This window comes from Phascolarctos cinereus, unplaced genomic scaffold (genome assembly GCF_003287225.1).
Source record: "Phascolarctos cinereus isolate Bilbo 61053 unplaced genomic scaffold, phaCin_HiC Scaffold_2;HRSCAF=192, whole genome shotgun sequence".
NCBI lineage: Eukaryota > Metazoa > Chordata > Mammalia > Diprotodontia > Phascolarctidae > Phascolarctos > Phascolarctos cinereus.
In genome coordinates this window covers 297,318,247-297,335,553 of record NW_027555625.1, presented here as the reverse complement: position 1 = coordinate 297,335,553, position 17,307 = coordinate 297,318,247, and the positions used below count along the sequence as shown (strand labels likewise).

Below are 17,307 nucleotides of genomic sequence, written 5' to 3'. Positions count from 1 at the left end.
TTCCTTAATACCTGAGTAATCTTGGGTAAGAGATTTTGCCTCTCAGGGATTCAGTACTCTCTACTGCAAAAGAAGAGCATTAGAGTAGATGATCTTCAAGCTCCCTTTTCCTTTCTAGAGGTGAAGGCCTGCTCAAACCCAGGTCTCTTCAATCCAGTCCTGTGCTCCTTCTACCGTGGTGTTGTCACCATGGTGTTCGAGGGTGGCGAAGTGTTATTTCATGCTTGTTTTGAAAAACAAACTCTTTGTAAAGAGGTTCTCAGTATCATAGATAATGCTTTCTTTTTGTTCTTTGTATATTGGAATATATGTGATTGATGGAAGATGGTTAAGTTTAAAATAAAAAAGAAAATTTACTAAGAAAAATTGGTTGTGAAGTCAGAGGACCTGTTTCAAATCATGGTTCTTGTCAAGTACTAGTTGGGTGACGCTGGGCAGTTCAGTTCATGTCCCCTTTCTGTATCTCAGCATCCTCAACTGTAAAATGAGGGGGCTGGGAACAGCAGGGCTCCAAGGGGCCTCCTGAATCCAAACCAACCCTGTGAGGCCTGTGATCTCTTAATAGCCATACTATTTTCCTACATAGAGTAAATTTTATGAAGATTCTTTCTCTGTAGGAAACCAATAATCTTCTCTTACAACAACAGTTTAGCAAATCACAAAATAGTACACATGTAGAAATTTTCTGATGTATTATGACTTACAGCTAATCCCTGAGTGAAAGCATAAATAGAAAAGATGGCTTAAATTTTTGACTTGTTTCACAGTGCTTCCAAGAGATTGGGTTGCATATTCTTTCTATAGGAGTTTCATGATAGGACATTTTTTCCCCTACTTGTTAAGAACTAGAAGTAGCCCTGTGCCTTTGGAGGGGTGGGAGGAAGAGGGAAGTTCTATTACCCCCTTCTAAGTAGATGGTAAAATACGGCTATCATTGGATCACATGGATTTGAAACTGGAAGGGCCATGTCTCATAGAGGAGGAAACTGAGACCTACAGAGGTTAAATAATCTGTCAAGGATCACACAGATAATAAGCAGCAGAGCAAAGATTTAAATTCAGAAGTCCTCCGATTCTAACCCAACAGTCTTTCCATTCATGATACACTTTGATTAGCCTGGAAGCTTTCAGCAGTTGCAGATAAAAGTCTAATGAGGTTTCTCTGTCCACATTTTTGCCATTAAGATTCCTCTTCAGCTATGGGGAGTTATCCATATGGAGAGTAATGGCGGGGCTGGAATTAATCTAATGGCTGCTATTCATCTAGTTTTTTTTTTTAAATTTAAATCAGGCGACAAGCACAAATTAAGCACTTATTCTATGCCAGGCACTTAGATATAAGAGCCTGTTTAAAAGGGATTCATTACCTTGGGATGTGAAGAGAAGAACTAGGCAGTCCCTGCCTTCAGGGAGCTCATATTCTGAAGTGGGTGACAACATGCAAACTGTGTCTATTTATTTGTTTAAAATGCAGTAGCCGTGTTTATATAAAGAGGTTTTCAAAGGATTCGTAGGTGGAAATGACCTTAAGGATCACTTAGCTAAACCCTTTTACTTTACAGAGGAGGCAACAGAGCTCCAGAGAGAGATTATTTCTCATTCAAAGTCATATAGGTATAAAGAAGAACTAGAGTTTTAACTCAGGTCTTTCAAGGATTGTCTATGAGACTAAGAGTATTTTAAAATATAATTTGTTTTTCAAAACAAGTTTATAGTAATGCTGCATCACCCACATCCACTTTCAGTGCAACACTGTGTACCATGTGGTAGAAAGAGCACAGGACTGGATTTAAGAGACCTGGGTTCTAGCCCAGCTTAGTCACTAGAAATAGGAATGGAGCTTAAAGATCATCTGCCCTAGCCCTTTCATTACAAATGACAGGACTGAGGGAACACTGAGAGCTGAAATGTCTTACATGATGTGATACAGATATTAAGGAACAAACCCAGATTTTCTGACTCTAAATTCATTGCCAAGTCTTTTGTCCAAATTCAGTGGCCTTTCCACTGAACTTTTTTTTTTGGGGGGGGGATTATTTTATTTTTAGTTGAAGAATAATTGGTTGCATTAGTTTAATATTATCACATTTATTTTGAATATAGGTTTTCTTAAAATACAAAGCTACTGCCATAAAATGGGGTTTTTAAAAGGAAAAAAAATTACACATACACACATATACCCTTAAAATTACATAAATTTCCAAATAAATGTGTGCATATTTACTGTAAAGAGAGGGATAGGGATTGAACATGTAATTTCCTTGGTATAAGGAGCTTGTAGGTGAGGATACTCACCCTCCTAATGCATTTAGCATCTTCTCTTTAGCAGGTAGTCTTAGGTGCTTTGGAATACTGAGTACTTGCCTAGCAGTCACAGCTAGTATCTATCAGAGTTAAGACTTGAACCCAGGTCTTCTGGGCTTTGAGGCCGGCTCTCTCCATTATGCCATATTGCCTCTATTTATTACAGTACTTTTTTGTTTTTTCAAACATTGTCTTTAATTCCAGTAAAAATATTTTATTCATTCTAATCATCACTGCTGTCTTTATATTTGGCACTTTGATTGTGTTGTTCTCTTCTCATTCTTCCCACGATGTATATTTAGAGTGCAATCAGGCAGCTTTCGAGTTTTATAAAGGCTATATTTGGGGAAAATAGCACAGTCTATGTTAGAACAATATGGCAGATCTCTCTTTTGAGTAAAAATATTTGTGTTGTTATATGGAGAGCCACAGTCCTTCTTTGATGCCTCACTGTGGTATGGAAGCTTTTGATTGAGGATTATGCCAAGCAGAAAGCTAGTTCTGGTACATCCGTCCAAGCCAGAGAAAAGCTTTGAGAAGTGGCCTAATTCTATGTTGATGTCTTCTAAGGATCATGCTTGGAGAGGCTTATCACTAGAAGGTTTGCTAGCAGTGAATGGTTTTTTATTTTATTTTTTCTGGCTACATAAAAAGTGTTTTATCTAGCTGATAAAACATTCAAATGAGCTGGGAGAAGTTTTTCAATCTTCACCTGAGTACCAGCTTCACTAAATAACAGCAAATAAGCTCTTCCATAGATATTCCTCACCCCTTTGGAATAATTTTTTGGTCACAGCAATCGGTGAAACCTAAGCCAAGGCCAGATGGGCGTGTGCAGTTGTGACCTGCATCTGCATTGGTGGAGGGAAGCCCTGAATAAATGAAGTCATACATCCTTGGAGTTTTAAAGTGAATAAATAGGTTGCAGATGGTTGTTGTCTTGACAGATAATGCAGTGAGAAATGACAAGGACACCATCCTGACATTACAGACAGCTAGCTAGAGGGTACCGTGAATAAGAGGTCTGGGCCTGGAGTCAGAAAGATCTGAGTCCAGATCCAGCCTCAGACATTTACCAACTCTGTAACCCTGGGTAAGTCATTTACCTTCTGACTGCCTCGATTTCCTCATCTATGAAGTGGAGATAATAATAGCACTTACTTTCAGGGTTGTTGTGAGGATCAAATGAGGTAATATAAAGCTCTTTGCAAATTGTGATGTGCTATGTAAATGCTAGTTATTATTCTAAATAGATAATTATATAGATTATTGTTGTTATATGGATAAAATGTAAAAGTCACCTACATATTTGACTCCAGTTCTCTTTTTACATTTTATTGATTTTCAGAAATAAGCACTAATGAATAAGGTACTTTGTCCCATAGAACCCTTTCTTATAATAAAGGCAGAGCTGAGCAAACAGACACTGCCATTGACAGCCTATACAGCAGCCCCCATCTGTAGTCTGCTGCTTCTTTATTGAGGGGTTGGAATGCCATAAGCAACATGGTGGTCAAGGGAGATGAGACCTTGGACTCTAGTGTACCAGACTGCTTTATTAGTCAGCTGTTTATTTACTTTATGTTTTTATTGATTTCAGTGTATCCCTTCTTAGCTCCTATAAAATGAGATAATGTTTAGTAATAACACTGCCTAGAGAAGGCACCAGATTCAGAGTCAGAAAAGACCTGAATTCAAGAGCAGCTCTCCTCCTTATTAACCATGTGGCCTTGTGTAAGCAGAAAGAACATTGGATTTGAAGTCAGAATGTCAAAGCTTAAATGCCGAGCTTGTTACTTACATCCTGTATGGGCACGGACAAATTACTTAATCTTTTGTACCTTTATTATCTCCTTTGTCAAATAAAATAATCTTGAAGGTCTGTTCCAGGACCAAATCTCATAACCCTTTCCAAACCTCAGGTTCCTCATCTGTAAGAAGAGGATGTTGGAATAGATGATCTCTGAGGTACCTTCTAGTCCTAAGATTCCCGTGATTCCAAGATTGCAGGTTGCTATGGCACATTTCAGAAAGGGCACTCGTGTGTTGGATCATGTCCAGAGAGGGATGCCTGGGGCTGTTGAGGGAACTTAGAACTTTATCACGTGGAAGTCAGTTGAAAGAAATGTATAGGCGTAGAGAAGACCCTGAGGAGAACTAGTTGTGATGTCAAAATATACTCACCGGACCACTGTGGACAAGAATTGTCCTACTTGGCCTCCAAGAAGAGGACTGGGATCAATGGGTAGAAATTGAAAAGAGACAGATTTCAGCTCAGAATAACGAAGACCTTCCTCATGACAAGAGCCATCCACACTTGGGACCTGCCAACAGGGAAAACAGTGATTTCCCTATCCTGGAGGTATTTGAGTAAAGCCTGTTTAAAAGGGATTCATTACCTTTTAAACCCATCATTAGATGGGTTGAACTAGATGAGACTGAAGTCCTTTCCTGAGTCTTTCATTTATTTAACAATATTCATGTGATCATAGGATTTTGGAGCTGGAAGGGACCTTATGACTCATTAGTTCAACCTTCTCATTTTATAGGTGAGGAAACAGATCCAGAGAGAAAAAAACAATTTATTGGGGTTATGCAGGTGATCAAGTAGTCAAGCTGGATTCAAATCCAGATCTTTTGACTCTGTATTCAATGATTGTACCATGCTATGAGTCATTCAGCAAACATGTTCAAAGCACTAGCTTTATGCAGGGTGCTCACTGTGCCCTTAGGCCCTAGAGTGGGGAACAGAGTTTAGTTCTAATAACTCAGTGCTCATGCCCATCAGAACTCCTTGTTGGCTAGGAAGAGAAGGATAAGATACAAAGACAGTGACAATACACAGTAATACATAAGTTTACCTGAGAAATACAAAGTGCATTGTGATCTAAGGGGTAAGAACAGGAAGGATTATGATCTTAGTGTTAGGTAAAAGGGGGTCTTCTCTTCTCTGAAAAAATACCAACTTTCCATTTATCGTTATGTTCATGACAACAGATATTTCTAGAATATATTCTAGGCATGAGATTAGCTTGGATCTTAATTAGGTAAGTGGCTAGCAAGCCCATCTCAGGAGTTTGGAAAAGCCTGTCTGGAATCCAAGCCAGCCGCAGTCCCCCCTACCCCACCCCCTGCCCCCTATCATTTTTATTAATACAGAATCCTGGGGCTGGAGCGACACTGCTTGCTGTGGAAAGATCGAGATTAATTGTACTTTTCATGCACTGTACTTTCTGCATTACCTGTAATAATAATGTACATAGATTAGGTAGGGAGGATATTAAACAGAAGGATTTATGAACATTTGAATATTAAGTTGGTTATCTGTGGCCACCTTAAATGCAAGGTTGTCAAAAATAATTACAGTATACTAGCAAATACCGGCTACCAGAGACAATATAAATACCCTGAGTCAGTACATATTGGGCTTTTGGCATGAATCATTTGCTCAACAAGGATTGGGAATATGTTTCTCATATTTATGAGGAGGAAATGAAAGAGAGCACGAGATGGGGGAGGGGAGAGGAACAAGCAAAATTAATGGTGTCGCAGACCTAATGTATGAAGCCCATTACAGTGGTTGCTTGGTGTAAGAAGGGACCACACTTTTAACTGTATGAAGCCCAGACAATACAGATCTGCATTTTGCCTCATGGGGAGGGTTTTTAGGTGTTTCTTTGAATGGTCACCATCGTGGATAATCCTCTCATGTAGTTGTGAATGTTCTTGAATGGTTCAAGGATGCACAGGCAGCCCCTTCCACCAATGCAGGTGACAACCTCTTCTTGCTGAGCAGGTAGTCTCCTTGATTTCTGTGACCCAGACAATCTGTTCCTTGGTGTCCAGCCCTCTGGTTATTAGCCTTTCTACCCTTAGTTAGGCTGGTCCTTGAATGATTCACATAAAGTCCACTTGTCCAGCTTTGTAGGACCTGCCAGAAATTGGGCCTTAGAGCCCCATGGCTTTTGTAGTCCATGATACAGGGAAGAGTCCGTGCTGTACCACCCCCTACCCCCACCCCCCTTCCCACTGGAACATAAATTCCTTGAGTATAGGGATGATTTTCATTTTTGTCTTTGTCTCCCTAGCACATAGTGAGAATTTCAGTTTCCTGATCTGTCGAAGGGAGATAATGAAACTTACATTATCCTTTCAGAGGGTTGGAGTGGGGAAAGCTCTTTTTGTAAAGCTGTAGAAAAGGGAATCGTGAAGAGTCATAGTAGAAGTGATAGTAAGGAAGGCAGAGTGGAGTCAGAAGATTTGAAGATCTGAGATTCTAGCTTGGCTTTTTATTTTTTATGTTACCTGAGACAAATCATGTTACTTCCCTGGGCCTCAGTTTCCTCTTTTCTTAAGTGATATAGTTAGACTGGATAGTTTCTTATGTTCATTCTAGTTGTGAATCTTATGTTCCTATAATCCAGGCTCCTAACATTTTGAGTGAATATACTTTGGTTTACTTGTCAGAGCAATCCAATTTAAACTCCTGACTTTGAGTGGCTGTCCCAGCCAGAGAGTGTACCAAGTATAGTCAGGACTCCCTGCTTGTATTTCAAAGACAAAATCTTGGCAGGATCAACTGTTAAGTTGCATTCTCAGTAGGCCTGAATTTTTCTCTCGTTTTATAGATGCAAAGGTATGCTGAGTATCCTCAATCATACCAATGTGTAGAGAGAAATATTTATTTCTCCTTTTAACTAGTAAAGAAATATACTGGCCGTTGCTTGGTGTTGATGACACAGTGATTAGCTGAATAATCATGTATTTACTCAGTGAAGATGGGGATTTCCCATCCCTGAATTGAAGGGCTTTTATGGTATGATGTAGATAGGATAATATTATACAATGTGAAACTTGCTTTAACTGGTTATGTAATAGGAGAAAGAAAAAAAAACAAATTGGAAATTACACTGTGACAATTTCATGAAAGATCCAAAGTGGCTAAGTATTTTGAGGTGTGACTGTGCTTAACACTCAGTCCCAGACTTCAAAGATTGCCGGTGAGTGCTAACTTGTTTAAGACATAATTGTCCCTTAATAACAAAGACAATTAAGAGAATTAAGATTAAGAGAAATTAATTAAGAGAAAGGAAATTAATTAAGAGAAAGGGGGGAAAAGCAGTTCAGCAAAACTAATCTTTACTTCATTGAAGTCTGATAGTATATACAGTATTCTGTGTCTATGTTCCTCTACCTTGGTCAAGAAGGAAGGGTGGCATTTTCTCATTTTTCTTCAAGCCTAGTATTTGTGCAAGATTTAGTTTCAGATTTTTTTCCTTTACTTTTACATCATTGTAAACATTGTGTGTATGTGTATATGTGTGTGTGTGTATATATATGTGTGTGTGTATATGTATATGTGTGTAGTTTCCTAGTTCTGCTTACTTCACTTCATGTTAGTCTTCTCATGCTTCTCTGCAGAATAATGTGCCTTTGAAAAATAATTTGTACCTTTTTTAGGGAAACTTGGCATCGTAGAATCCATAGAACAGCCTTTGAATTGGGAGTCAGAAGGCCTAGAGTCAAATCCTGTCTCCGACACTTACTGATTGAAAGAGCCTGGGCTCTATGAGTACTTTGTGCTGGGGATACTGAGACAGAATGCACATAGTGCCTACTCTAAAGCCACTTACAGGCTAATAGATATACAGTATAGTTGACCTTACAGATCATTTTGTCCAGCACTCACCTTGGCAAAATGAAAACACTACCAGACATGGAGTCAGAAAATCTAGATTCTACTCCTGGTTCACGCTGCCTTACTATGTGACCTTGAGGAAGCCATTACCTGTTCAAGCGTCATCTGTAAAATGGTCATGATGGTACTTGCACTACCTACATCACAGAATGTTTTTAAGGAAAGTGATTTGTAGACTTTTGTAGTAGCAATAGCAGTGGCATTTCAGAGATGGAAAGTGAGATTCAGAGAGAAGCCACAGAACCACGAATAAAACCCAGGTTTCCTGACTACTATCTCAGTATTCTTTTTACTATACTGTGTTGTCTTCTATGCTTTCTTCTTTTCAACCCCAGTTTCCTCATCTGTAAAATGATTATAATAATCCTTATACTCCCTCCCTCCTCATCACCTCAAGTTTGGCCCGAAGGTGATTAATTTTTTTTCTCTTCTGGTCATAACAATTCACAAAGAGTAAGACACTCTAAGGCATAGAGGGGTTGTGAGGTACATTGATGAAACCAAGGATGCTTTAAGAAGCACTACCCATATAAGAAGACTGTTTTGTTTTGATGAAAACACTATGGTGATATGTAAAGTGCTAAACACACACACACACACACACACACACACACACACACACACACGCACACACCCCGTGTGCTGATCTTATTACTTATCAAATTTATTTATACATTGAGTATATGAGGTTCTAATGGTATAGGTGGGGCAGCTAGGTGGTGCGGTGGATAGCGTACTGGATCTGGAGTCAGGCAGACTCATCTTCTTGAGTTAAAATCCAGCCTCAGACATTTACTATCTGGGTGACCCTGGGTGAGTCACTTAATCCTGTTTGGCCCAGTTTCCTCATCTGTAAAATGAGCTGGAAAAGGAAATGGCAAACTACTACAGTATCTTTGCTAAGAAAACTCTAAATAGGGTCATAAAGAGTTGGATACAACTGAACAACAATGGTACTCCCTCCATAAATGAAGATTTCAGCCTTTTCTAGCTCTTATTAGATAGTTTCATAAGTTACTGTGGCCAAAAATAACCTTACCTGGTAACCAGCCTTTTAGTGATGAAGCTTTTCATACGGCTTAAGAAATCATGGTTCTTGGAGAACAATCCATTCCTGGTCACAAACGTATGGTATTCATAGGAAAATTGAAGTGGAAGGGACTTTACAAGATATCCACTCTAACTGCCTCATTTTACAGTGGAGGAAACATAGCATTATAAGATTTATAAGCTGGAAGAGACCTTAGGGAATATTTTTTCTGATCAGATTTATGCTTTGAATACTGCATTGAATTCACCACATTTTAGGAAGGATATTGATAAGATGGAGGGCAAGCAGGTTAAGTAATGAAGGGCCTCAAGCTCGTTCCATGTGAGGATCAGTTGAAGGGATTGGGAGTAGTTAGCCTTTAGAGAAGACCTGATTGATGTCTTCAAGTATTTGCAGGGCTGTCATGTGCAAGGAGGATTACACTTTTTCTGTTTGGCTGAAGAGGACAAAACTGGGAGTCGGAGAACCCCATACCTACTAAGGTAGTGTTCTCATTATATTATTACATCATTTGCCTAGGTAAATTGGGCTTGATGTAAGTAAAACCTTTGTAATGATGAGAGCTTTGCAAAGGTGGAATGGACTGCCATGATAGGTGCGGGATTCTTCCTCACTGGAAAACTTCAAGCAGAGTCTGGATGACCATTTCCGTGTGTCTTGCTGAGGGTGTTCTTGTTTTGTTTTGTTTTGTTTGTGAGGCAATTGGGGTTAAGTGACTTGCCCAGAGTCACATAGCTAGTAAGTGTTATGTATCTGAGGCCGAATTTGAACTCAGGTCCTCCTGACTCTAGGGCTGGTGCTCTATCCACTGCACAAGCTAATTGCCTTGGAGCTTTTGTTTGGGGATGGTTGGACTGCATGGCCATTGGTATCTTTCCTGGCTCTTAAGTCTGTGATTCAGTAATAGTTCAACTTATTTTACAGAAAGAGAACCTGAGGCCCAGGTTTATATAGTTCAGGTATATGAAGTATATATTATCATGGAAACTGGAAGGAACCTGGGAACACAGCATGTTAAAACATAGGATTTCATAGTTCAGAGGGGTCTTAGAGACAAGTAGGAATTCAAGAGCCAGGCTTCAAACTTGTATGCTTTTATATCTTGTATGTACATAGTTGTTTTCATATTTTCTTCCACATTAGAATGTGAATTCCTGAAAGGTGGGAACTGTGTTTTTGCCTTTCTTTCTATCACCAGTGCTTAGTACGATTCCTAGCTAATAGTAAGTCAACAAGCATTTATTAAGCCCCAACTATAATAAATGCATGTTGACCGACTTTGACTCCAAATCTAACACTCCTTCCGCTTTCTAACACTGCCTTTTTAATAGACTCTGAACTCAAATATAAATGTAGAAAAGACTATTTTTGAGTGTATAATTTGGAGGACATGAAATAGCCAAACAAAGACAGCTTCACTCTGTATATGATACATGGGATTTTGCAAAAATTATACCATAATTTAAAAAAATTGTGCAAATGTGCCTTGCGCTTATGTTGTCTTTTAGATTGATTTTGGAGCAGTGACATTTTAGCCTGGTAATTGGTTCTGCATTATGTTCAAACGTGCGTGTGCTCAAACAGTGACTGCCACAGGAATTTGCCCTTTCTAAAATATACATGTGCCTAATGCAGACCGTCAGGAGCACGTAGCCAAGCTGGCAGAACTCTGGGGCTATGTGTGCACAGCTGCCCTCTGCTGGGTGGAACATCGGATTGTCGGAAAGCTTGGCTTCCTCCTTCACCAAACGGACTCTGTGGGTGACCAGGAATAGGTCTGGGTGTCTTAAAAGATGCTATAGCTGAAACTCTTGCCAGAGAGCCATGCACAGCCTGTGTCTAGCTGTTTCAGACTGTTAAAATGGCCACCTGCTGTAATTAACTTTCTGTCACGAAGCTGGCATTAGTCATGCAAATATAAAATATTCAAGCTGGAAGGAACCTGAGAACCCAGAATGTTAGAACATAGAATGCCATAGTTCAAAGGGACCTTAGAGATTCCCCTTATCCCCTTCCTTTGTTTTATAGTCAAGGAAACTTGCCAGTGGCAATGTTATGTGGTAGAAAGAACTTTGAGTTAGCATACTTAGCTTTTTGAATGATGACTCAGTTGCTTCCTAGCTCAGTGACTATAGGCAAATCACTTTACTTTGTGTGTCAGGTTCTTCATCTGTAAAATAGGGATAATAAGACTTCCCTTCCCTACCCCATGGGATACTGTAAAGGAAAGTATAAATTGTTTTTATAAAGGGCAAAGCACTAAAGAAATTTGAACTGTTATTATGATTGCCGTTATATCCAGTGCTCAAGCCTAGTTTGTTAGACTACTAATCCAATACTTTAGTCCTCCAGGCCTCATTGTGTAAAGCATGCATCATGAAGCTAAAATTTGAAAGAGAATGGTCTTAGGCACTCAGGCTAATAGTCTGCTTTTCCCCCCCTCTCTCCTTTCTGAAGAGCCATTTAGGGAATGTACTGGTGGATATGAAGCTCATCGACATAAAAGACACGCTACCTGTAGGCTTCATCCCAATCCAGGAGACTGTGGACACACGTAAGTCATCCTTTAGTACCACTTGTCACAATTAAAGTTTTCTTCCTCTAGGAATGATTTTAACTGTTTTCTATTTGTGCTTTCTTTTGAAAATATTTTAAGAGTTTTATTGTGTGTGTAGGAATGCAATGTGGCATAGAGAATCATAGAATTTTAGGGTTGAAAGGGGCCTTAGAATGTAGAATGTTAGAGCTAGAAGGATAGAATATGGGTACTAGAAGGAATCTTAGAACATGGAACGTTAGAATGTAGAATGATAGAGCTGGACAAAACTTAGAAATCTAATCCAGTTTATTCATTTTATAAATGAGGAGACTTAGGCCCATAGGGTGAAGGGTCTTGCCCTGGGTCAGAAATTTAGCCGGTGACTGAGCTACAATTCAAGCCATTGAGTCTTCTAAATTAAAGGTCAGCATCCTCTTTATACCATACTTTTTTTCCATTCTTGCAGAAGATAAGGAGGCAGCTAGATGGCTGAAGCTCTGGGATCAGGAAGACCTGAGTTCAAATCCAGCCTTACACACTTACTAGCATTGTGATCCTGGGCCAGTCACTTTGCTTTAGTCCACTGGAGAAGGAAATGGCAAACCACTTTGCTAAGAAAACCCCATGGATAGTATTGGCGTGCTATGACCCATGGGATCATGAAGAGTCAGACACGACCAAACAATAACAATTCTCTTTTATGCCATACTTTTTCCATTCTTGCCTCTAAGAAGTGTGTAGGGTATTCTGTCTGATACCATGTAAATCAGAAAAGTGTTCTTTCATCTCAGAAGGGTGATCCCGAGACATGACCATTGGGTGAGTTTGTGCACGGAAGAAGTGGTTTAAAAAGTTTTATCTTTAGGAAGTGTGTTCCTGATCAAGTTATCCTTATGCCAAAATTTGGCACAGGATCCAGATGCGAAAGGAAAAAAAAAACCAAAATCTTGGAAACAGAAAGAGCTCCTTGCTTCTTGACTTCCAAAGCAAGAATGGTGTCTTTTATTAAATCCCCACTTCCTCTGGGCTTCTAGTTTACCTAACCAGGGCTGCCTCAGACTATATCATGAGAAAAGCAGTGTTGCTAGCTCCCGAGCAACTTGGGGAGAGATGAGCTCAGAACCCTTTTCCTTCTGAAAACAATAGGGGAATCGCCACCCCAGCAGTGACATAGAAAAAACGAGAACAGAATTTCTATAGCAGTCTAGGAAGACTTGGGATAGTCACACAGAACAGTTGTCAGTTAGATGGGAATAAGCTGCCTTAGCAGTTTGGGCAACGCTAGCTAGAAGAAAAGTAGGGACTCAGTATCTTGAGTGAGAATTGACCCGTGGTCTCCGGTACGGGGGTTGGCCATTAGGCTTCATCAAAATGGGGCCTTTGTCAGAATCCAAAGGACATAGAGTTTAAGAATACATAGAATTAGGATCCAGTAAAATGAACTGAACATAAAAACTGTGCTAGTCATATTTAATCTTTGATTATGTAAAAGGGACCTTTAGGAACAGTGTTATAAACACTAATTATCGTATGGTGCCACAGTAAATTTTGGTATCATAAAACGTCAAAGATCCTAGGTGCCATCATTTAGTCCAGAGGTTCTTAATCTGGGGTTCACCTCTGTCTTCTCTTGACATGGATAGATTCAGGGAATCTATGATGAATCTTTGTTTCAGTATAATTGGTCTCTTTTGTAATATTGCGCATTTGAAAATATTATTCTGAGAAGGGGTCCATGACACCAAAAAAAGGTTAAAAATCCCTGATGTAGGCAAACCCCTCTTATTTTGAAAGTAAGAAAACTGAGGCCTGGAGAAGGGAAATAACTTGCCCAAGATAACCTAGTTAATGGTAGAACTGAGACTAGCTAGAACTTACATCTCCTTAATCCAGTCCCAGTGTCCTTTCTGTTTCATCCTGCTAGTTGCCACCAGCCAACTAGGTGGCACAGTAGGGAGAGCATTGGGCCTGGAGTCAGGAAGACCTGTGTTTGAATGTAGTGTGAAACACTTAACTAGCTGTATGACCTTGGGCAAGTCATTTAGTCTTTGTTTGCCTCAGTTTCCTCATCTGTAAAATGGGGATAATAATAGCACCCACCTCTCCTAGGGTTGTTGTGAGGATTAAATAACAGAATATTAATAAATTGCTTATCATGGCTTTTGGCACATCGTAGGTTGCTCAATTCTGTCTCCTTACCCATGTCTCTAAATTTGATTTGCACTAGACATAAATTTATTGTGATTTGTTTTGAATCTGCTTGTTTCAAGATATCTGATTTCCTTGGTGTGGGTCGTGTCTCCCCAGACATAGACTCTAACCTGATCTGTACTTTAATTTGTTGTTAAAAAAAAAAAAGTCAAACTGGAGGTAAACCTTCTGAAGATGAGCCTCTCTGCATGTAGCTGTTCTAATCCTCTGATGACAGACACGATCTATTCTTGGGCCCATCCTCAAAGACTTCCCAGATTGGTTCCACCTGCCACAGCTTGTGCTTCATTTTCATGACTTTCAAGACCCAAAATCTCTTCTCTGCCATTCCTATCTATCAGCCAAGGTTTGGATAGTTCCCTTAGACTCAGTTTGATTTAAGACACATTTATTAGCACACATAATGGGCAAGGCACTATGCTTGGCATTAGAGATACAGAACAAAACATGGCAACGTTCCTTCTTATAAGGAGCTTGCAGGGATATGTCAATATATGTCTCTGTCTATACACAGATGTATAGTAAAGTATAATACATATATATATATATATATATATGTGTGTGTGTATATGTATATATATATATAGTTAAGTATAATATATAGAGAGTATAGGTAAAAATCGAGGTGCTTCAGGTAAGCTTAATCCAAGGAGGCAGGACAGTTCACTTGTTCCAATGTACAGAGGCAGGAATGAGGCTCAGTACTCCACGAGGTAGGCTTTACACAACACAGACCAGAGGCTTGTTGTTTACTCTCCATTACGCTGAAAAAACCTTCAGTTGCCTTTGTCATCCCCTTACCCTGATTTCCCTGTCTTTCTTCCTTTTCACAGCCAAATTCCTAGGAAAAACTCTTCTTGCTCACTTCTTAGTCCCTTACGATATGACTTCCAGCTGTTCCACCTGTTGACTGAAACTGCTCCCTCCAAGAATATTAATGACATTTCAGCTCCTAAATCCAGTGATCTTTCCTTACTCCTTCCACTTCTTTGTGGCTTCTGAATGTTGTTGATCCACTGCCCTCCTACTGTCTGACCATTCCTCAGTCTCCTATGCTGGATCATCATCCATCTCCTGCACCCCAACTATGAGTGTCTCAGGGTTGGGTCCTCTTTACTCTCTGTACCCTCAGTCTTGGTGATCTCATTAGCTCTCATGGATTTGATTTTTGTCTCTATGCAGATGACTTCCAACTCTCCTATTAATTGGTCTTTCTGCTTCCACTCTCTTACCTCTCCAACTTACTCTCTGGTAGCAGCCAGAATCATCTCCCTGTGCCATTCCCCAGCTTACTGTTACCTTTAGATAGAATACAAATTCCTTAGCTTAGCATTTAAGGGCCTCCATAATCTGACTCCAAACTGTCTTCCCAGCCTATCTTTTCATTATTTCTTGTTGCACTCCTTCTTACATACTAAGTACTGGCCAAATGGGATGACTAGCTATTACCTTTTGTTGACATTCTATCCCCTATCTTTGTACATTTGTACAAGCTGCTTACCCCTTCTCCCACTCCTGATAAAATGTACTTCTTACCCTTTGCCTCTTTGAATCTTTTCATTCCTTCAAAGCTCAGCTCATCTACTAACTATGACCTTAATTGAATGTCCTGGTTGTTAATATTCTTCCCTTTCTTAAATTACCTTATTTTTCCTTGTCTATGTACTTGTAGAGTCTCCTTTTGTGGAATATAAGCTCTTTTGAGGTCAGGGAGTTTTTGTTATTTTGTTTTTGTATCTCTAGCACCTAAAACAATGCCTTACACATAGTAAATTCTTAATAAATTCATGTTGAATGACTAATGGGGGAAATATGTTTAATGTGATTGTACATGTGTAGCCTTTACCAGATTGCATGCCATCTTGGGGAGGGGGAAAAAGGAGGTAGAGGGAAAAATTTAGAACTCCAAATCTTATGAAAGTGAATGTTGAAGGGGCAGCTAGGTGGTGCAGTGGATAGAGCACCAGCCCTGAAGTCAGGAGTGCCTGAGTTCAAATCCGGCCTCAGACCAAACACTTGACACCTACTAGGTGTGTGACCCTGGGCAAGTCACTTAACCCCAATTGCCTTAAAAAAAAGTTGAAAACTAAAAATAAATTAAAAAATTAAAAAAAATAAAACGTGCTAAAAATCTTTAAAAATAAATAAATTCTTGTTGAATTGGAGGGACCTATGCAGGCTTCATGGAAGAGTTTGAGATAGCCCTTTAAAAGGAGAAGATTTTGATATTTCATTTAAGTCTTGATCTCATCAGTACATTTTCAATATTTAATGTATTTAGAAGGCAAAGAGCTCTTGTTTGAAGTTTGGGAAGACAAGGCCGTGGGACATTCATAATTACTGAATCTCAGAGTTGGAAGAATTTCAGAATCCACCTGAGGCCACAATAACAATCCCCTTTAAAAATCTCTGAACAAGATGTCATCTACCCTTTACTAGAAAACTTCAAGTGAGTTGGAACTTAGGACTTGCCAGGACAGCCCATTCCATTTGGGGATGGTTCTGATTATTAGGAAGGTTTTCCTTGTGATACTGTGCTTTCAGACCAAAACCAGTTACAAGGTACTCCCAGGGACAGCCCAAGTTGTCCAATTTTAGTGGAGAGAATATTGCTTGAAATGAATCATTGTTTTACTTGACTTTTTGTTTGTTATAGCATTTATAATGGGTTTGCACATGTACTAGTAATAACTCAAAATACTTTTCAAGTAGTACACCCATTCCCTGGTTGAGCATAGTTAGGGAGCTAGTGTTATATATAGATATAGATATATATATATAAGAGTATTAGATAGCATCATAGTGGCTGAATATGAATTCCAGCTCTGCAACTGTCTGTGCAACCCTGGTTAATTATTTCACTTCCTTGGGCCTGAGTTTCTTCATCTATAGAAAGAAAGGATTAGACTAGATGATTTCTATTGCCCCTTTTAGTTATAAATCCTGTGGTCCTGTAGGAGCTGACTGTTGATGTCTTAGAAGTACATTGATTCTTAAAAGGTTACTTAGTGTTCGGGAAGTGATAATTCGTTAGATCGCTCTCATGAAATTTGAAAGTCTCAATTGATGTGGCCTGATTGGATTAACTCATCTGCTGATTTGAAGAACCCCAGGGGAGAAAGGAATCACCGTGCATCATTGGGGCAAAACCAAATTATTTCTTGATCAGTTTTGTGGACAGGGCCTGGCCTGCAATATCAAATATCAAAGTCATGCCTTGCTTTCTTCTTGTTTCAACTGAGCAAGAATTAATTAGGTATCTCATATGTACAGGGACGTGTATTAGACTGATGAAAATGTGTCATTCAGACTTTGTGCCTGAGTCTGCACATTGTATACCTAGTTCTCGGCATACAGTAGATATTTAATAAATGTCTTGACAGTCACATGGCGAGAAGATTTACAGACTTTACTTTGCTCATAATAACTATGTGAGGTAGGTGGTGCTTACGTGATCTGATGAATGTGGGCACTCCCTTTAGCAATCCAAATCACAGTCCATAC

The 17,307-nt window shown here is 39.4% G+C and overlaps 1 protein-coding gene across 9 annotated transcripts in view; it reads left to right on the top strand.

The window, feature by feature from the left end:
• MVB12B (multivesicular body subunit 12B) overlaps positions 1–17,307 on the top strand; it is a 290,946-nt gene that overhangs the window by 74,636 nt on the left and 199,003 nt on the right. For all 9 annotated transcript variants that reach the window (XM_020967630.2, XM_078150121.1, XM_078150118.1 and 6 more), the window contains exon 4: positions 11,511–11,607. In XM_020967630.2, the coding sequence (XP_020823289.1) occupies positions 11,511–11,607 (97 nt within the window). The remainder of the gene's footprint in view (positions 1–11,510; positions 11,608–17,307) is intronic.